The sequence below is a fragment of the Pelophylax lessonae genome (assembly GCF_965119305.1).
Source record: "Pelophylax lessonae genome assembly, chromosome: 13".
In the NCBI taxonomy this organism is placed as follows: domain Eukaryota; kingdom Metazoa; phylum Chordata; class Amphibia; order Anura; family Ranidae; genus Pelophylax; species Pelophylax lessonae.
Genome location: NC_138780.1, coordinates 205,014,316 through 205,037,216, shown reverse-complemented (window position 1 = coordinate 205,037,216; position 22,901 = coordinate 205,014,316). Strand labels below are relative to the sequence as shown.

At 44.1% G+C, this 22,901-nt stretch overlaps 1 protein-coding gene across 1 annotated transcript; it reads right to left on the bottom strand.

Moving 5' to 3' along the window:
- Positions 1-203: 203 nt before the first annotated feature.
- On the bottom strand, positions 204-15,639 carry LOC309569238 (serine protease inhibitor A6-like; the record flags this gene model as incomplete). The annotated part of the gene is made up of 3 exons (XM_082274990.1): positions 15,565-15,639; positions 4,181-4,802; positions 204-484 (listed from the first exon to the last, which is right to left on the bottom strand). The coding sequence occupies exons 2-3, from the start codon at positions 4,776-4,778 to the stop codon at positions 204-206; spliced, it is 879 nt and encodes a 292-aa protein (XP_082131116.1). The 5' UTR covers positions 4,779-4,802; positions 15,565-15,639.
- Positions 15,640-22,901: the final 7,262 nt, after the last annotated feature.

The window sequence follows — 22,901 nt, the reverse complement described above, 5'->3', positions numbered from 1 at the left end:
TAGGCAGCCCCTGTTACTGGAATAGTTGCATTGCCTGTTATACCGTGTTCTGTGCTTATGGTATACCTCATTACCATCCTGTTATCATTGTCAGTGTATCCTCCATTCATCCACTAAACATCAAGTTACACATTTCTATTTGTATGATCATTTGGCTTATACCTCTAACAGTGTTATAACTGGAATTCTGTTTTAAGCTTCTCTCATGTATACCTGGTTTTCATTGAACGTAAGTATTTGTTAATCCTCTGGGGGGTCATCAGTTTTTGCTCCACATGGTATATACTATCCTGTTGTGGTACGATGATGAGAAGAGCCGTGTCACCCGCGTATGGCACTTCCACCACATTGACATTCATCTCTTTGTCCTTGTACGTCTTATACCTTCCCTGCTGGTGCATCATTGGCACTAAGACCGGTGTCGGCCCACGCATAAAGTCTCTCATCTCTGTATTTTTTTTGTCAAATTCTGAATTCCATTTTGCTGGAGGAATAAAAAAAAAAATATATCCTTTAAAGGTAAACTATAATGGTCATTTTTTTGCATTTATATACCTTTTTTGCTACATTAAAATAATTTTATATATATACTGTATATATATATATATATATATATATATATATATATATATATATATATATATATATATATATTAGGGATCGACCAATATCGGTTTTTCCTTGCCGATACTGATATTTTTGCAATTGCATATCAGTATCGGCCGATATGGGCCGATATTTTGAACATTTAAAGTTTTGCAAAATAAACATAATTTTCGACACAAATCTGTTACTGAACCCTTTGGTGGGTGGCTGGCTGGCACCCTGTGGTGGGTGGCTGTCTGGCACCCTGTGGTGGGTGGGTGGCTGTCTGGCACCCTGTGGTGGGTGGCTGGCTGTCTGGCACCCTGTGGTGGGTGGCTGGCTGGCACCCTTTGGTGGGTGGTTGTCTGGCACCCTTTGGTGGGTGGGTGGCTGTCTGGCACCCTGTGGTGGGTGGCTGTCTGGCACCCTGTGGTGGGTGGCTGTCTGGCACCCTTTGGTGGGTGGCTGTCTGGCACCCTTTGGTGGGTTGGTGGCTGTCTGGCACCCTGTGGTGGATGTTTGGCTGGCACCCTTTGGTGGGTGGGTGGCTGTCTGGCACCCTTTGGTGGGTGGGTGGCTGTCTGGCACCCTGTGGTGGGTGGCTGGCTGTCTGGCACCCTGTGGTGGGTGGCTGGCTGTCTGGCACCCTGTGGTGGGTGGCTGGCTGGCACCCTTTGGTGGGTGGCTGGCCTGTGGCTGGCTAGCTGGTACAAGCAGGGCCAGTGGCTGGCTGGTACAGGCCTGTGGGTGGCTGGCTGGCACCAGGCAGCTGTGGGTGGGTGTATGTATGTGTCGGCGGTGTTAAACACACTGTGTGCACTGTACACTCACTGTCCCGAGATTCCCCGACTCCAGACGAGGCTGAGGGAGGCGGCCTAAGAAGGCAGAAGCTGTCCCAGTGCGCAGAGGCGCGTGGTGCAACATACGCAATGATGTCACGACAATATCGGCAATATCGGTAACCTCCGGGGCCGATTCCGATATATCGGGGAAAGTGCATATTAGCCCTCGATATATTGGCCTTGCCGATAATTGGTCAATCCCTAATATATATATATATATATATATAGTATTTATTTTACAAATAAACATTTAAACCCTAAACATGTAAACCCTAACAATGAACACACATTTTCTTCCTTTTGTTCAGATAAACATACCATTAAAAATGTTTTGTTCCTGCCAGAAATCCAGTGAGCTGATAACTTCCTGTGCTCTCTGCGTCTGCTGCACTGTTACCAGTATTGTGGACTATGGACAGAGGTCACAGGTGTTACAATTGTGACCCAGTCCTATGATTTGTGGGGAAAAAGGACATCGATTTTATTTAAGTACAGCGTCGCACGACCGCACAATTGTCCGTTAACCACTTTACCACCGGAGGATTTTGCTGTCTTATGTCCAGGCCACTTTTTGCGATTCGGCACTGTGCGACTTTAACTGACAATTGCGCGGTCGTGCGACACTGTACCCAAACGAAATTTACGTCCTTTTTTTCCCACAAACAGAGCTTTCTTTTGGTGGTATTTGATCACCTGTGCAATTTTTACTTTTTGCGCTATAAACAAAAAAAGAGCGACAATTTTGAAAAAATTTTATTTTTCACATTTTTTTATATGAAATTCCCCCCAAAAAATGTAAAAATCAAAATTTTTTAAAATTTTTGGCCAATTTGTTTTCTGCTACCTATGTTTGGTAAAAAAAATCACAATAAGCGTATTTTGATTGGTTTGCGCAAAAGTTATTGCGTTTACTAAGAGAAAAATTTCTGTCATTTTTGGTGTTTTTTTTTTTTACTAGTAATGGCGGCGATCTGCGATTTTTTTTGCGGGACTGCGACATTGCGGCGGACAGATCGGACCCTTGACTGACATTTTTGACACTTTTGGGGGTACCAGTGACATTACTACAGTAATCAGTGCTATAAATATGCACTGTTACTGTAAAAATGACACTGGCAGGGAAGGGGTTAATTTTTATTGGAGAGGGAGGGGTTAATGTATGCCTGGTGCTTACTGACGTGTGTGGAGGGAGGTGACTGAGTGACACAGGGACAGATCGCGGGTTGAGCTATGCTGAACCCTGCAATCTGTCACTGTCTGTCACTTAGGAGATCCTCCCGCTTGTGTAAACTCGATTCCCCGACGATCGGGGAAGAGCAGTGGCGATCGCCGCCGCTCCTCCCCTGGCCCGACTCCCGCTGTGACTGAGTACAGCGGGAGCGAGCCTCCGGCCGCGCACGAGCGCCGCCCACAAGGGGAGGAGTCCAGCGACGTAGGTCTACGTCGCTGGACGGGAACTAACCACTTTGCCGCAGTAGAGCTCGAGTGAGCGGTCAGCAAGTGGTTAAAGTAACGCAGTGCCGAATGGCAAATTATGGACTGGTCATTAAGGGGGAAAATCTTCCAGTCTAGAAGTGGTTAAGCTGAATTATGTTTGGCTTATCCCAACCCATGTGACTGTTTCAGTAGAAGCTAATGACAAATTACGCTATTGTAGGCAGCATGCATCTCCTTCATATGTAGATCTGCTTTTTAACCAAACCCACCACCAAACAAAAGAAAAGAGAGAAGGTCTCAGATCACGAAGAGCCTCTTGACTCTTCCCAGCATTCCCTGCACCTCCTTTTCTCCTACAGTTCTCTTAGCCCCCGTTCACACTAAGGCGACCTGTGAGGCGACCTGGTCGCCTCACAGGTCGCCGTAGGTCGCCTTCCATAGCGAAGCTGCGGACCCGTTCTAATAGGAGCACACAAGTCGCTCCGACTTAGAAAAAGGGTCCGGAGCTTCTTTGGGGCGACCAGGAGGTGACCGCCATAGACTTCAATGTTATGAAGTCCGTGTTGGCCGCTCCGAGGTTGCGGCGCGCTGCTCGCACCGCGACCTCGGAGGTCGCCCCTCTAAGTCGGATCGCCCCAGTGTGAACGGGGCCTTAGTGAATTTAACCACAAATCACAAGAGACAGACAAATGATGCAAACAAAATAAATAACAAAATGTCACAGTAAATTTTTGGCCTGGTGCTGCCCTCCTTAAGCCTCGTACACACGCAACGATTGTTGGCCGTGAATTTTCGGCCAACGTCCGATCGGCCGATTGTCGGCTTGTTAGTATGATGATTCCGACAACCGACTGCGGCCTTTCGGCCGAACAAAATCTGTTGTGCAGGCTATAAAATTTTTGTTGGCCGTCAACAGAACGGCCGATTTTCCGTCAGTCAGTACAGATTTCGGCAGACAAAAATCAGATGAGCAAGACTGGGCATGCTCAGAGAAGAAAAAACACATGGAAAGTAAACGAGCACATGACATCACTTCTGAAGTTGGTTGTTGTGGGCCGAGAAAATTTGTGTGCAGTCTAGAGCACATTTCAACTGACACAACAACACTGGACAAAAGACGGCCGATCGGTCGGCCGATAATCGTTGCGTGTGTACGAGGCATTACTCTGGAAAACAATGGACGGGCCTACAAGTGCCTCACAGGAAGCACAGCCCTTCCAGGATAGACTTTTAAAAAAGATGGTCCGATGGTCGTTGTGTCTGAAGCTTGTTGCTCCAAAATCGACTTTCTGAAGTAATCAGTAAAATGGACTTACCTTCCAATACGGCATAATCTAGAAGAACCATTGATGCTTTGGAATCCAAGTTACCAACCATATTCTGTATCTTTTGGCCTGTTTTGTCACTCACAAGCTTATTGATGGTTTTCTCAGCTTTCTTAGGATCACTGAAGCTGATGGTTTGAATGGAGGCGTTGTAGTAGTCAGCCACATTATGTTGGTATGCTTGTAAAATATTTGCTGACTTGTCTATGAAGATCTCATTACCGAGGTTGAATTCCGAGTCTTTGCTTTGATGACTAACCACTTGAAGGAGCTTTTTATGGCCTTCATGCAGCTCCTGGTCCGTCTTGGTGTCACTCAGGCCCATGCCTTGAAGAAGTACCTGGCGAGTTGTTGATCGGGCTCCGAGAGCCAACATGGAGAGGGTTGTGTAGATGCTGACTGGTGAAATAAATATGTTTGCTGGGGGTCTTTCCGTTAGCGGAGCAACTTTTTGATAAATCTTCATAGCAAAGTCCATTTGGGCTTCAGCTATCTCTAAATGTTGCCCTTTAGAGTTCTGGCCCTGTTCTCCACCTTGTTTTGCAAGGATCAGTGAGATGGACAACTGGAGGAGAAGAAGAATCTTCATCTTTCTTTCCAATTAATTTCACACCTGTGTAAAAAAAAAATCTTAGATTAAGTACCAGTAAACTGCGAAAGAGGTCCTTTGGATGATTTGACAGTTACTCTTCAGAACCCCTGTTATGAAATGGTCTACCACCTACCATCTAAAGGGGTCCAAAGCCTAGATTTAACCACTTAAGCCCCAGAAGATTTTACCCCCTTCCTGACCAGGGCCTATTTTGCGATTCGGCACTGCGTGACTTTAAGGGACAATTGCGCGGTCGTGCGACGCTGTACCTAAACAAATTTGACGTCCTTTTTTTCCCACAAACAGAGCTTTCTTTTGGTGGCATTTGATCACCTGTGCGATTTTTTGATCATGCGCTATAAACAAAAAAAGAGCGCCAATTTTGCAAAAATAACAATATTTTTCACATTTTTTTATATGAAATTCCCCCCCCAAAAAAAATGTAAAAATCAAAATTTTTTAACATTTTCGGCCAATTTGTTTTATGCTACATATTTTTGGTAAAAAAAATCGCAAAAAGCGTATTTTGATTGGTTTGCGCAAAAGTTATCGCATTTACTAACAAAGAGAAAGATTTTTGTCATTTTTGTTGGTTTTTTTTTAACGCGTAATGGCGGCGATCTGCGATTTTTTTTGCGGTACTGCGACATTGCGGAGGACAGATCGGACCCTTGACTGACATTTTTGACACTTTTGAGGTTACCAGTGACATTTCTACAGTAATCAGTGCTATACATATGCACTGTTACTGTAAAATTACACTGGCAGTGAAGGGGTTAACTTTTTTTGAGAGGGAGGGGTTATGTGTGTCCCTAGGGGCGTGATTCTAACTGTGATTGGCTGTGGCTTGAGGTGTAGGAACAGTGATCAACGGTCCTACATAGTAGAACCGTATGATCACCATTCCTACACAGGGGAGAATGACAGGTGGCTTGTTTACATCAGCCGCCTGCCTTTCTCCCTCTCCACCGACGATCTCCGAGTGACCGGTAGACATCGGGGTCCGCCGGTCACACGTGCGGGGGGGTCCGTAACCGCGCGGGAGCGCGCCTCCGGGGGTGCACGCTCCCTCCCTAGACCCTCACAGGCTAGCGACATAGTACTACGTCGCTCTGCCTGTGAGGGGCTGAACGCCGCAGTAAATAGTCGTGCGGCGGTCAGCAAGCGGTTAAAGACGCATTCTTGCTGCTTCTTGCTTGCACAAAGTAAACTGATACATTTTTATTTTTATCCTATGCTTTGAAAGGGGAGATCTCTCTGGTAACAAAAATCAGGCCATCAGTAAGTGCACCTAAAAAATAAACTAAAAACCACCTGTGCTTTGGGTCTTTTGTATAACCACTTCAGCTCCAGTGACGTCCCGGTACGCTGCTGAAGTTGAGTAGTTATACCGGCATGACATGCAGCTGCAGGCATTATCCCGGTATCGTCTTTTAGAACTGACAGTCGTCTCTCTTGTAAAAGCAATTTTAGTGGCTAACTAGCCCTGGATTGCTTTTACAAGCAGCGGGAGGAGATGTCCGTTCCCCCCCTCCCGCCACCTTCCATGGATTTACCAGGATCTCCTGTCCCACTGGAAGTCCCAATCGACCAGCTGGCACTTTCGCCAGCTGATCATAGAGCCCGACAAAGACCGCGTCCCCCCTCTCCTGCTACCTTCCATGGCTTTACCGTCTAACCAGGAGTCCCGATCGTCCACTTCCCCCGGCTGATCATAGAGCCTGACAAGGACCGGATCAGCTTTGTTAGGTTCTATGATATAGTAACCCGGAAACAATGACATCAAATTACTTTCAGGTTACACGGATTTAAACAGCGTCATCTTTAAAAAGCATTTGATCTCACTGATCTCTCCATAAAGAGTACCTGTCACATACCTATTGCTGTCACAAGGACGTTCACATCAAATTTTTTTTTTTTTAAGTGACAGTGTAAAAATAAAAATAAATAAATGAATAATAAATAAATAAAAAAATAAAAAACGTAAAGTTCCCCGTCCTCCCATGCTCCGCAAGCAAACAGCAATCCTCCCACACATGTGAGATATTACCGAATATAGGAGTCAGTGTATATATAATATATGGGGGGGATCAGTGTGTATATAACACACAGGGGTCAGTGTATATATAACACATAGGGGTCAGAGTATATATAATATACGGCGGAATCAGTGTGTATATAACACATAGGGGTCAGTGTATATATAATATATGGGGGGGGGGGGTCAGTGTATATATAACACATAGGGGTCAGTGTATATATAATATATGGGGGGGATCAGTGTATATATAACACATAGGGGTCAGTGTATATATAATATATGGGGGGGTCAGTGTGTATATAACACATAAGGGTCAGTGTATATATAATATATGGGGGGGGGGGATCAGTGTGTATATAACACATAGGGGTCAGTGTATATATATATAATATATGGGGGTCAGTGTATTTATAATATATGGCGGTCAATATATACATATTACATGGGGGTCAGTGTATACATATTACACGGGGGTCAGTGTATTTATAATATATGGGGGTCAGTGTATATATAATACATGGGGTGATGGGGGGGATCAGTGTATACATAACACATAGGGGTCAGTGTATACATAATATATGGGGGATCAGTGTGTATCTAACACATAGGGGTCAGTGTATATATAATATATGGGGGTCAGTGTATTTATAAATATGGGGGTCAGTGTATACATATTACATGGGGGTCAGTGTATATATAATATATGAGGGTCAGTGTATTTATAAATATGGGGGTCAGTGTATACATATTACATGGGGGTCAGTGTATACATATTACATGGGGGTCAGTGTATACATATTACATGGGGGTCAGTGTATTTATAATATATGGGGGTCAGTGTATGTATATATATATATATATATATATATATATATATATATATATATATATATATATATATATATATATATTACATATGGTGATGGGGATCAGTATATATATAACACATAGGGGTCAGTGTATATATAATATCAGATGAAGGGGTGGATCTTAAACAGGAAGGGGTGGGACAAATTTGAATGGAGGGCGCCCAATTCTAGTCTAGCCTAGGGCAGCACAAAACCAAAATACACCCCTGGGGTGGGGTCAATTCACCTAAATACCACATACATTTTTATCTCAAAAGTAGTCCATTCACTAAAAAGCATGCATTATTATAGTTAGAGTTATTTTTGCATTGTTCTGTTGCAATTGTTTTTTTTCACATGCTAACACTGCACCAAAAGAAGTTTATTCTATGAATGAAGGCACACAGAAATATTGTGAAAATATGAAAACATCCACAGTGTGCCTTTGTTCACAAAATGATCTCTTTTCAGTGAAGTGTTACAAGTTTGTTTCCATTCCTGAGCTCAGGGCAGAAGATTACTATATTGATACATTGTATTCTCACACATTCTATACTTCAGCCTTTTTCAACCATGGTGCCCAGCAGTGGCGGCTGGTGCTCCATGGGCCCTGGGGGGCAGCAGACGGACCGCACCATACACCCCCCCGGACCACACCAGGTCGCACACCATACCACCCCCCCATGTACTACAGCAGGACAGGACCACGGCAGGGGGCAGGACAGGACCACGGCAGGGGGCAGGACAGGACCACGGCAGGGGGCAGTACAGGACCACGGCAGGGGGCAGGACAGGACCACGGCAGGGGGCAGGACAGGACCACGGCAGGGGGCAGGACAGGACCACGGCTCACTCACCCTGCCTGGACATCTGCAGCAGCAGGCGGCGGCTTCGGCTTCTTCCCCCTGTCTTCTACATCTCCTCCCTTCTCCTCCATGCCCAATGACATGGCATCTCCTTTCGGCCAATTGGGAAACGGGTCTCAGAACTGGCTTCCTGATTGGCAAGGAGGAGGATCCGTGTGACAATAGCGAATTTTCATTCACTATTGTCACACAACTGGGTGAGCCCACCATTTTTTTTAGCCTATTGGAGCCTCTGGCTCTAATCACATGGTTAAAAAAAAAAAAAAAGCCCCATTGAACTCCATGCGTCTGGCGCCCCACATGTAGATTAGGGGGCCGGACGCATGGATGGGGGGGCGGCGCCCCTGCGCCCCCAATGCAACAGCCATCACTGGTGCCCAGGCACATTGGGGTGCCTTGAGGTTTATTCAGGGGTGCCTTGCCAAAATGCCTAAAAGTCATCAAAAATTGTATAGAAGCCGGCAGGTGGATAAAGGCTGCCTTTTAGTTACACAAAGCCACGGATTTTCACCATTACGACTTTCTAGACACTGGCATCCAAACAACCAATGATATCATCAGTTAACCACTTCTGGACTGGAAAGGATTTTCCCCCTTAACCACTTAAGCCCCGGAAGATTTTACCCCCTTCCTGACCAGGGCCTATTTTGCGATTCGGCACTGCGTGACTTTAACGGACAAATGCGCAGTCATGCGACGCTGTACCTAAACGAATTTGACACCCTTTTTCCCCCACAAACAGAGCTTTCTTTTGGTGGTATTTGATCACCTGTGCGATTTTTTGATCATGCGCTATAAACAAAAAAAGAGCGTCAATTTTGCAAAAATAACAATATTTTTCACATTTTTTTATATGAAATTCCCCCCAAAAAAATGTAAAAATCAAAATTTTTTAACATTTTAGGCCAATTTGTTTTATGCTACATATGTTTGGTAAAAAAAACCTCTGATTACATTAGCCACCTGCCTCTCTCCCGCTGTAACGGACAATCGCGAGTGACCGGCGGACATCGGGTCCGCCGGGCACACGCGGGGGGGGGGTGGGGTCCGTGAGCGAGCGGGAGCGGGAGCGCGCCTCCGGCGGCGCACGCTCACTCCCTAGAGCCTCACAGGCTAGTGACGTAGACCTACGTCACTTTGCCTGTGAGGGGCTGACTGCCGACGTAAATCGTCGTTAGGCAGTCGGCAAGTGGTTAACCACTTTATGTCCAGCCACCGCAGATGTACTGAGGCAGGCTGGCTCTTCCAGGCAAACCCCCGTACATGTACGGCGCAAGCCTGGGAGGAGCTAGGGGGCGATCGTGCGCCACCGGCAGCGCGCTCCCGTCCCCGCTCATCAGCGCGGAAGCTGGCGCAAGTGTCAGGCCGCTCCAATGGCAGCCTGACACCGGCGATCTCTCCCCACTGACAGAGAAGGACGGACGGCTGATGTAAGTCCTTCCTTCTCCCTAACATGATCAGAGAGACCATGTGATCCTGCTATATAGGATCGCATGTCTCTATGGTCATTTCACAAGCCCAACCCCCCCACAGTTAGAATCACTCCCCTAGGCTTACATTTAACCCCTTGATCACTCATAGTATTAACCCCTTCCCTGCCAGTGTCATTATTACAGTGACAGTGCATATTTTTAGCACTGATTACTGTAGTAATGTCACTGGTCCCCCCAAAAGTGTAAAAAATGTCAGTTAGGGGTCCGATCTGTCTGCTGCATTGTCACACTCCTGCAAAAAATCGCAAATCGCCGCCATTACTAGTAAAAAAAAACAATAAAAATTACATCTTTCCCATAGTTAGTAAACGCAATAACTTTTGCGCAAACCAATCAAAATACGCTTATTGCTATTTTTTTTTAACAAAAATATGTAGCAGAAAACAAATTGGCCTAAAATGTTAAAATATTTTAAATTTTTAGCATCGCACGATCGCACAATTGTCCGTTAAAATCACGCAGTGCCGAATCGCAAAATAGGGCCTGGTCATTAAGCAGCAAAATCTTCCGATTTTAAAGTGGTTAACCACTTCCACACCAGCCGCCGCAGTTGTACGGTCGGCAGGCTGGCGCTCCCAGGCAAATCGTCGTACATGTACGGCGCTCGCCTGGGTGGAGCTAGGGGGCGATCGCGCGCCGCCGGAGGCGCACTCCCGTCCCCGCTCGTCAGCTGGGGAGCCAGCGCGTGCACCTGGTGACTCCGATGGCCACCGGCCACTCACAATCTCCCGCAGCTGAGAGAGAAGGACAGACGGCTGATGTAAACACAGCCAGCCGTACTTCTCACTGAACTGATCACATAGGCTATGCGATCCTGCTATATAGGATCGCATGTCTCTGTGATTACTTCACAAGCCACGCCCCCTGACAGGTAAAATCACGACCCTAAGGACACACTTAACCCACTGATCACAAGTAATGTTAACCCCTTCCCTGCCAGTGTCATTTTTACAGTAACAGTGCATATTTTTAGCACTGATTACTGTAGTAATGTCACTGGTCCCCGCAAAAGTGTCAAAAATGTCAGTTAGGGGTCCGATCTGTCCGCCGCAATGTCGCAGCCCTGCTAAAAATCACAGATCACCGCCATTACTAGTGAAAAAAAAAAACAATAAAAATGACATAAATCTTTCCCTTAGTTAGTAAACGCAATAACTTTTGTGCAAACCAATCAAAATACGCTTATTGTGATTTTTTTTTTTACCAAAAATATGTAGCAGAAAACAAATTGGCCTAAAATGTTAAACATTTTTTTTTGAGAATTTCATATAAAAAAATGTGAAAAATATAATTTTTTCAAAATTGACGCTCTTTTTTTGTTTATAGCGCAAAAAATAAAAATCGCACAGGTGATCAAATACCACCATCTGTTTGTGGGAAAAAAAAGGACATCAATTCATTTGGGTACAGCGTCGCACGACCGCGCAATTGTCCGTTAAAACCACGCAGTGCCGAATCGCAAAATAGGGCCTGGTCTTTGAGCAGCCAAATCCTCTGGTCTGAAAGTGGTTAATGACCAGGCCATTTATTATTATTATAATTTCAGGTACTTATATAGCGCTATCAATTTATGCAGCGCTTTACATATACATTGTACATTCACATCAGTCCCTGCCCTCAAGGAGCTTACAATCTAAGGTCCCTAACTCACATACATACATAGTAGGGTCAATTTTATACAGGATCCAATTAACCTACCAGCATGTCTTTGGAGTGCGGGAGGAAACTGGAGAACCCGGAGGAAACCCACGCAGGCACAGGGAGAAGAACATGCAAACTCCAGCCAGGTAGTGTCGTGATTGGGATTCGAACCAGCGACCCTCTTGTTGCTAGGTGAAAGTACTAACTACTACACTGCTATTCGGCACTGCGTTACTTTATTTGACAATTGCGCAGACATGTGACATTGTACTCAAATAAAATTGATGTCCTTTTTTCCCCACAAATAGAGCCTTATTTTGGTGGTATTTGATCACCTGTGCGATTTTTATTTTTTGCGCTATAAACAAAGAAAGAGCGACAATTTAAAAAAAAAAAAACATTATTTTTTACTTTCTACATTATAATATTACCAATAAAAAAAATTTAAAAAAAATTTTTTTTTATCATTTTAGGCCAATTTGTATTCTGCTACATATTTTTGGTAAAAATCACAATAATTGTATATTGATTGGTTTGCGAAAAAGTTATCGCGTCTACAAATTAGGAGAAAGATTTATGTAATTTTGTTTTTTACTAGTAATGGCGGCGATCTGCGTTTTTTTAGTGGGACTGCGACATTGCGGCGGACAGATCGGACCCCTAACTGACATTTTTGACACTTTTGGGGGGACCAGTGACATTACTGCAGTAATCAGTGCTAAAAATATGCACTGTTACTATATTAATGACACTGGCAGGGAAGAGGTTTAACAGCAGGGGCGATTAGTGATGGACAACAAATACAGAAATCTTCCTCCAGCACCTGAATCTGATCTGTCCCTCTCTCTGCTATCAGCTTTTATCTGTTGAGAAAGAGAAAGTCGTCCCTCACTAATCCCCCTCCCAGCACTTATCTCTGCTCAGGAGTTTATTTGTAACTTTGTTTCTCTCTCTCTGTCTCTCTGATCACTGAGCTCCAACTGCCCAGCCTGTATATTTTTCTCATCTCATCTTCTTTTTTATTTAACATAGTTTTTTCTTTTAGATTTAGCAGGAATTATGCGAGTTATGTTATATTTGTGTCTGATAATAGCGATTTTGTTGTAATTTTAGCTAAATATATCTTTAATATTTTCTTGGGGGGGCCCTGCCAGGTAGTCTGTACGGGGCCCCGTGATTTCTAACAGCAGCCCTGACTATGTCGCTCGCCTGCTATGTAGGATCGTATGTCTCTGTGGTTATATGAAAAACCACGCCCCTTTACAATTAGAAGCGCGCCCCTAGGGACACATTTAACCCCTGCATCTCTAATAAAGTTAACCCCTTCCCTGCCAGTGTCATTTTTACAGTAACAGTGCATATGTATAGCACTGATTACTGTAGTAATGTCACTGGTACCCCCAAAAGTGTCAAAAATGTCAGTCAAGGGTCCGATCTGTCCGCCGCAATGTCGCAGTCCCGCAAAAAAATCGCAGATCGCTACCATTACTCAATAAAAATGACAAAAATCTTTCCCTTAGTTGGTAAACGCAATAACTTTTGCGCAAACCAATCAAAATACACTTATTGTGATTTTTTTTACCAAAAATATGTAGCAGAAAACAAATTGGCCTAAAATGTTAAAAAATTTTGAATTTTTACATTTTTTTTGAGAATTTCATATAAAAAAATGTGAAAAATATAGTTATTTTTTCAAAATCGTCGCTCTATTTTTGTTAATAGCGCAAAAAGTAAAAATCGCACAGGTGATCAAATACTACCAAAAGAAATCTGTTTGTGGGAAAAAAAAGGACGTAAATTTCGTTTAGGTACAGCGTTGCACGACCGCGCAATTGCCCGTTAAATTCACGCAGTGCCGAATCGCAAAATAGCCCCTGGTCAGGAAGGGGGTAAAATCTTCTGGGTCTTAAGTGGTTAAATAAAATATAATAATGTATCTACATTTTTTTTTTGCAATATTTCCAGCAAATTCTATATTTTACTTTGATGAATTGACTTTTATTATTGCATGCAACAATCGTAGGCAATTGACCCCTGTGTCTAATGATGACTTAAAGGGGTGTGCTTTTTTGAGTTAAGGGGGTACATCTGTTGGTTTTAGGGGGAGTGTCTATAGGCTTACGGGATGCAGATATTTTTTCATAAACAGATGGAAGTTTTAGTAACTCGGACATTGCATGTAGAAGAGATATCAGTAAGTATTTCTGTTCTGTAGAAACATAATGAAGTGTTTGGAAAAACTTTACACACCATTGGATGATCCCACTTATCAATATAAAGATGTGAAAGGGTTCCTGAGATTGGATGGAGCAGACAGTGGGGGACTCAGGTGACAACAATATGGAGAGCCATGGGCCAGTAGGAATCATTTCAATTTAAAGTCTTGTTATAGAGATTTGGAGGCTGAATTGGATATGCCAATTACAATTTAGGTAAAATATTCTGGTAAGAACACAGCAACACATCAAAAATGTATCTGTCTGTCCTTCTGTCCGTCCGTCTGTCTGTCCATCTGTCAGTCCTTCTGTCTGTCTGTCCTTCTGTCTGTTTGTCCTTCTATCTGTCTGTCTATTTGTCTGTCGTTCTATCTGTCTGTCTGTCCGTCTGTTCTTCTGCCTGTCTGTCCTTTTGTCTGTCTGTCCTTCTATTTGTCTGTCTGTCCGTCTGTCTGTCAGTCTGTCTGTCAGTCTGTCTGTCAGTCTGTCTGTTCTTCTGTCTGTGCTTCTGTCTGTCTGTCCTTCTGTCTGTCTGTCCTTCTATCTGTCTGTCTGTGCTTCTGTCTGTCTGTCCTTCTGTCTGTCTGTCTATCCTTCTATCTGTCTGTCCTTCTATCTGTCTGTCCTTCTATCTGTCTGTCCTTCTGTCTGTCTGTCCTTCTGTCTGTCTGTCCTTCTATCTGTCTGTCTGTCCGCCTGTCTGTCCTTCTATCTGTCTGTCCGTCCTTCTATCTGTCTTTCTGTTTGTCCTTCTGTCTGTCCCTCTATCTGTCTGTCCCTCTATCTGCCTGTCCCTCTATCTGTCTGTCAGTCTGACCTTCTATCTGTCCGTTTGTCCTCCTGTCTGTCTGTCCTTCTATCTGTTTGTCTGTCAGTCTGTCTGTCATTCTATCTGTCTGTCTGTCCTTCTGTCTGTCTGTCTGTCCTTCTATCTGTCTGTCTGTCAGTCTATCCTTCTATCAGTCTGTCCATCAGTCTGTCCTTCTATCTGTCTGTCTGTCCGTCCTTCTATCTGTCTGTCCTTCTGTCTGTCTTTCTATCTGTCTGTCTGTCCTTTTATCTGTCTTTCTGTTTGTCCTTCTGTCTGTCCTTCTATCTGTCTGTCTGTCCCTCTATCTGTCTGTCCATCTGTCTGTCAGTCTGACCTTCTATCTGTCCGTCTGTCCTTCTGTCTGTCTGTCTGTCTGTCCTTCTATCTGTCTGTCTGTCCCTCTATCTGTCTGTCCATCTGTCTGTCAGTCTGACCTTCTATCTGTCCGTCTGTCCTTCTGTCTGTCTGTCTGTCCTTCTATCTGTCTGTCTGTTCTTCTATCTGTTTGTCTGTCAGTCTCTCCTATCTGTCTGTCTGTCTGTCTATCTGTCCTTCTATCTGTCTGTCTATCTGTCTGTCCTTCTATCTGTCTGTCAGTCTCTCCTATCTGTCTGTCTGTCTGTCTGTCCTTCTATCTGTCTGTCAGTCTGTCCTTCTATCTGTCTGTCTGTTCTTCTGTCTGTCCTTCTGTCTGTCAGTCTGTCCTTCTATCTGTTTGTCTGTCAGTCTGTCCTATCTGTCTGTCTGTCCTTCTATATGTCCTTCTATCTGTCTGTCTATCTGTCTGTCTGTCCTTCTGTCTGCCAGTCTGTCCTTCTATCTGTCTGTCTATTTATATCAAATCAAATAAAATAAAGTATAACCTACCGGTATAAACGCTCTCACTTGTCCTCTGCAAGGCACAAATCTCTGAGAGTCTGACACTTATATTGTCTATGAAAAGTTTGCTTATCAGATCCACTGCGAGGTCACAATGACCGACCCAACAGAAATGACCGCAACTCTGGACGGCGTTAAACATTGCAAATAAAAGTGGACAGTTTGTTTCTTGGTATATAATGGTGGAGATGTCAGTCTACTACAAAGAGAACCTGTCATGGGACAGATACAAGGATTTTCTCCATTCCAAATAACAGTTTTCCTATAGGACAGTTAGACTGATGAGCATTGATGATCCCTCATGAACGATGAGCATTTTTTTTTTTTTGGGTGTTTACAAGCGTTTTTGTGCAAGGGTTTTTAGGTTGAAACGTGACCAATGAAAAAAAATAAAAACGCCTGTAATCTGCCAAAAAAGAAGCTCATGTAATTTTTGAGCGACGGGCGTTTTGCTTAAGGCGACAGAATGTTTGGATGTGAATGGGGGCCATTGAAATGAATGGGATTTGTCTTGTTGGGCATTTTTAGATCTGAGCAGAAAATCCCCCAAAAACGCCTAGATGTGAGCGGAGCCTTAGTACAAGTGTTTGGGCTTAATTGGGTGCAAATTAGGGTATCTATTGTATGTTTAAATATATAATGCACCCATAAGGCTGTGCGCCTGATCATGAGAAAGATGACAACTATTGTATACTTCACATCTTGTAAGTTACCCATTAGAGAGATCTAAAGAAGTCTTTATCACCCGGGCACATTGTTCTGCAGTTTGGAGGGAATCACCAATCCACCACAGTGAACAATTTTGTCATAAGTAATTTTTTTTTCTTCACTGATGTATGCTAATGAGGCTGCACTGATGGGCACTTATAGGCTACACTGATGGACACAAATAGGCTGCAGTGATGTGCACTGATATGCTTCCCTGTTAGGGCTGCACTGATAGGCAATGATGAGACTGCACTGATATGCTGCACTGATGGGCACTAATATGTTACACTGATAGACACTGATATGCTGCACTGATAGGGCTGCACTGATAATTAGGACACTGATGATCCATGCACTGATTATCAGTGTAAATGTCCCCTGTAACTGGAAAGCCAATTATCGGCTTTCCTTTCCTCAGACACTGACAGCGCTGAGGAAAGGAAATGCTGATAACCGGCATTTGTTTACCTGTGATCAGATTTGATTTGACACATTTATGGAAAAGAAATGGCTCCTCCTTGTAACGGAACCGCCGACCCACACTGTGTTTGTGGTCTTCCATCAGTATACGGCTTCCTTGCAGTCATGAACATATATATACCAGATTTTCCCAGCCGCCCTTTTACAAAGCTAGCCAACAACTTAGCTTGTACTGGAATTACTCTTTATTGAACAGTCACACAGAATTTATATACAGCATGAACCTCCCCCTCCTGATCAGATTACCACACACAGGTCAGGGGTTGCCTGATTACATTATCATATGCAGATGAAATTGTATACAGAAACAGAATTAACCTGAACTAATTATCTAGCCATCTAGACAGAAGAATGTGCGGTCATTAACATTTAACGATGGGACAGGCAGACTTAACACAATCCACATCCCACCTCAAATCAAACAATAGGACAAGACTGCCAATGACAGTCTGTCCGTCTCCTACATTGAAGTACATGGAATACACATCTACGTATTGCTATGATTATTTAGGAGTCAGACTTCATGGCAACAATCTATAGGTCTCACAGTGTAAAGTGGGATTAAATCTTCATATTTCTTGAGAGATATTGCTGACAAATATTACTGTCCCACTTGAAGCAATCCAAACCATTAACTATCTGTCATTCACTCCCAGTGACGGTGAGTACCGTCACACTCCTATTTGGTCTACTTGGTGATCACTAAGCTGCTCCCATTAATTTTGGGATTACCCAAAGTAAATAGTAAAGTGTTTAAACTTGAGGCGCTGTGTGGCACACTAGTGCTAATTAAAAGTGACTAAAATTCAACAAAAATCATCCAAACTTAAAATGGAGTTCCATTGAAAAGTGGAACTTCCGCTTATCTGTCTCCTCCCCCCCTCCGGTGCCCCATTTGGCACCTTTCTGGGGGGGAAGCAGGTACCTGTCCCCACTGCCTTTGTACCTCGCCGCAGCGAGGTAGGTTAGCAGTCTGGCCCCCCTCCTCCTTTCTCTGCTTTCTGGCCAGTAACCAAGCGCAGCGCACTTTGCGCATGCGCAGTAGGAACCGGGTCATGAAGCCACAAGGCTACACTACCAGAAATGGCGGCAGCATCCGACAGCCGATGGAAACATCGGTTGCGGTGCCGATATCATGGATTCCAGGACAGGTAAGACCAAAAAAATTATTTTTCGTGAATATTGTGAAATTTTATATTGAGATTATACACTTATGTTAAGAAAAACTATACAAAAACTTGAAATAATGTGAAAAATACAATTGTGAACAATTCTTTCAAGATGAAGAGCTTCCACACCCGTGCTCCAATTCGCTCTATATTTCTGTCTCACCAGTGGCGGCTGGTGCTCCATGGGCTGTGGGGGGGGGGGGCAGCAGATGGACCACACCATACCCCCCCCCAGACCATACCAGATCACACACCATACCCCCCCGTCGCTGGCTCACTCACCCTGGACATGTAGAGGGTAGGCAGCAGCGGCGGTGGCTTACCCCTCAGTCTCTTGCGTCTACTCCCTCCTCCTTGGCCAATGGCATGGCTTTCTCCTTTCGGCCAATCAGGAAACGGGTCTCAGGACCCGCTTCCTGATTGCCCAGGAGGAGAATCTGTGTGACAATAGCGAATATTCACTCGCTATTGTCATACAACTGGGTGGGCTCAGGGCGCAGTGCTCTGCACCCCAAGCCCACCCTTTTTTTAAAGCCTATTAGAGCCTCTGGCTCTAATCATGTGCTTCAAAAAAAGAAAAAAAAACCCATTGGAATCCATGCGCCCGGCGCCCTGCATGTAGATTAGGGGGCCGGACGCATGGAGAGGGGGGGCGGCGTCCCTGCGCATCCAATGGACGGGCCACCACTGCGTCTCACGCATTCTCCTTAGTGATACTCCTCCACCTTAATGTAAGTGGGCCACTCACCAGATGGATCTGGGCCACCAGGACCCACACGGCTTGGCATATACAATGGATCTCAGCTTAAGACTCCCATATTCAAAACCAATCACCTCAATTAGAATGGTCCCGACTTTGGGTATATTTGTAAAAGCTTCTTTAAATGTTAAATCAGGCTCCAAATCATTACAATTCCCAGAAGAAAGCAAAAAACATAAAAAAGTGCAATAACGTTTATTAAAATTCCATATTCCACATTAAATAGTCCATAGAACACTCACATTTTGTTGTGCCCAAAAGCGGCACCCACTACTTTGCATCGAAGTGTGCAGTAAACAGCGCCATCAGCGCTATGGACCAGCGTGCGTGTCACCTGCGTTCCACCAATAACCCAAAGTTACGAAACCGGAAGCATCACCGCCGTGGACCTTTTCACCAGAAGGCGTCATCAGGAAGTCACACAGCTGATCACATGGTAAAGAGCCTATGTCATCGGTTCTTTACCCTGATCGGTGATGTGCTGTGTTGGAGGGGACACAGTTCACTGGGGGGTGCGCATGAGCGGCAGGATGCGAAGGATGTAAAGCCACTGCCTATGCATTAAAGTGAAAAATCTTCTGTGCTGCAGTTTACCCCCCCAGACCCCCCATTTTCTTACCTGAGCCTGACCTGATCCAGCGAAGTGCACAATCGCAGGGGCTCCAGCCGCTGTCCCTCTCCTCATTGAACAGATTGTTAGCAGCAGGAGCCATTGGCTTCCGCTGCTGTCAATCAAAAGCTGTGACTTGAGAGTGGGGGGCAGGGCACGGAGCAGATAAGTATAACATGTTTGTTATTTTTATTTTAAAAAAGTGGACAGTTTACAACCACTTTAACTAAAGATGCTGTTTCCGCCATGGGTACCCCCCATTATATGACATGGCACAGGTGACCACAGATGCATGCATAATTGCAAGCTCTGAAGATGAGACAAAGGAAAACCAAGATATTAGAGGCTTTCTTATGTCTTGAATGACCCATTAATCAAGTTTAGAACTCATTATTAGATATTATGAGCAGTAATATGCAATTTCCCTATCACGGCTCATAATATCTAATAATGAGTTCTAAACTTGATTAATGGGTCATTCAAGACATAAGAAAGCCTCTAATATCTTGGTTTTCCTTTGTCTAACCTTCAGAGCTTGCAATTATGCATGCATCTGTGGTCACCTGTGCCATGTCATATAATGGGGGTACCCATGGCGGAAACAGCATCTTTCCACCATGTAGAATCAAGAATCAAAGAGATAAAAATGCAGTCTTTTTTTTTTTACCATTATGATGGAAACAACATGCAAACTTGCACCACAGTTAGCAAGCCTATTTGAAAAGTTTACAACAGAATAGGATCACAGCAAGCATTGAATATCTAAAAAAAATATTTGTGCCTTTTTTGGACACATTTTTCATGGAAACACTATAAAGTTTCAAGCCTGCTTAAACAAGCTGCGGTTTCAGAGAGTTAAAGCAGGCATTTAATATCTGGATATAAATATATATGTAATTTTTTACTTTTTGCTTGAAACAGCATACAAGTTTGCACCACGGCTAGCAAGTCTGTTTACACAGGCCACAATTTAAAAGAATTACAGAAAGCAATAATATTTGGACAAAAAAAAAATAAAAAAAACATTTGTGTCTTTTTTTTGGCCACTTTTGACTCCTGACCGCCCGCCGCAGTTATACTGCGGCAGGGAGGCCCTCCTGCATGAACCGACGTAGGTATACATCGGTCGCGCGCCTGCAGCTAGGGGGCAAGCGCGCAGCGGCATGCTCCCGCCCCCAATCGCCAGCGGGGACTCCGTTGCACAAGGCAGGTGGCTCCGATTACCGCCTGACACCCGCGATCGTTCCCTGCTGAGAGAGAAGGACGGTCGGATGTTGTAAACACGTATATTAAGCGCAACCATGCAAAAGAAATGACTATTAAATATGGAGACAATCCATAAATAAAAATGGGGGTTTAGTCCCACCATATGGCCATATCGTGCTCAAGCCTACCACTGCGTCAAAGTACCCCATTATCAGTGGGTCCTACACTATCCATAGAAAAGGGGTGAATCCAGCCTCTCCAACCCTTGGAGACAACACTCCTTGCTGGGATGGATGTGCTAATGCACTACAAAGGACTCCTCCTGTATCTACTTGATGGTGGACTCTGATAGAGTACAGGTGTGTGTGGGGGGTGGGATGCTCAACCACAGAAGTCTGCACCGGCTTTAGATATACATGTTCAGGGTTTGCTCCCCCAATTTTTTGCTTGTTTATTATGTATTCAGTCTGATCAGACTTCTGTGGTTGAGCATCCCACCCCCCACACACACCTGTACTCTATCAGAGTCCACCATCAAGTAGATACAGGAGGAGTCCTTTGTAGTGCATTAGCACATCCATCCCAGCAAGGAGTGTTGTCTCCAAGGGTTAGAGAGGCTGGATTCACCCCTTTTCTATGGATAGTGTAGGACCCACTGACAATGGGGTACTTTGACGCAGTGGTGGGCTTGAGCATTTATGGATTGTCTCCATATTTAATAGTCATTTCTTTTGCATGGTTGCGCTATTCTTTTTTAATATACATGTTGCTTGGTCCATAGCAGCACCAGCTTTAGATATACATGTTCAGGGTTTGCTCCCCCAATTTTTTGCTTGTTTAGGATGTTGTAAACACAGCTGACCGTTCTTCTCCCTGGAATGATCACAGAGCTCCTGTGATCCTTCTATGTAGGATCACAGGTCTCTATGAACATTTCACAAGCCCTGCCCCCCCCCCCCCCAGTTAGAAACACGCACCTAGGTACACATTTAACCCCTTGATCACTTACTGTGTTAACCCCTTCCCTGCCAGTGTCATTATTACAGTAACAGAGCATATTTTTAGCACTGATTACTGTAGTAATGTCACTGGTCCCCCCAAAAGTGTAAAAAATTTCAGCCAGGGGTCCGATCTGTCCGCCGCAATGTCGCAGCCCCGCAAAAAAATCACAGATCACCGCCATTACTAGTTAAAAAAAAAAACAATAAAAATGACATACAGTGCCTTGCGAAAGTATTCAGCCCCCTTGAACTTTGCGACCTTTTGCCACATATCAGGCTTCAAACATCGGGGTTACATAGCAGATAAGTAGAGAGAGAGAGATAGTAGGAGGCGTCTCATTACTCTGTGAAGCTGACATTTTGTACTGTGTATATCATTATATATATATGGGAATATTGTCTGATTAGAGAACACAAACACAGCTCTTATCGGGGGACATTAAAGCATTAAAGGGGACTCTGACCACATTATTAAAGGGGGACTCTGACCGCATTATTAAGGGGGACTCTGACCACATTATTAAAGGGGGACTCTGACCGCATTATTAAGGGGGACTCTGACCGCATTTTTAAGGGGGACTCTGACGGCATTATTGAGGGGGACTCTGACGGCACTATTAAAGGGGACTCGGACTGCAATATTAAAGGGGACTCTGACGGCATTATTAAGGGGGACTCTGATGGCATTATTAAAGGGGACTCAGACCGCAATATTAAAGGGGACTCTGACCACATTATTAAGGGGGACTCTGACGGCATTATTAAGGGGGACTCTGATGGCATTATTAAGGGGGACTCTGACGGCATTATTAAGGGAGACTCTGACCACATAATTAAGGTGGACTCTGACCAGGGGTTGCTGTCAGGAAAAGGATCATTTAAACAGAGGAAAAAACCTGTCACACTCAGCAAAGCAAATCTGCGACTGTAGAAAGGGACATTGCCTGATTGAAATCTACCACTGTAAGTGCATTACTATAAAAAAAAAACGCAGAACATAGACACGCTATTAAAGGGACATTTATAAGCAAACTGACTTTAGTAGAAAAGTACGCCTTACTAGAACAAGTCTGTTTTTACAAATGTTTGACTACATATGTTCTAGTGTACGTTAATTTAATAGGCTTAATGTCTAGTATAGATATAAAACTGTAATTTTTTGTGAAGAATCAACAACAAGTGGGACACAATCATGAAGTGGAACGAAATTTATTGGATATTTCAAACTTTGTTAACAAATAAAAAACTGAAAAATTGGGCGTGCAAAATTATTCAGCCCCTTTACTTTCAGTGCAGCAAACTCTCTCCAGAAGTTCAGTGAGGATCTCTGAATGATCCAATGTTGACCTAAATGACTAATGATGATAAATAGAATCCACCTGTGTGTAATT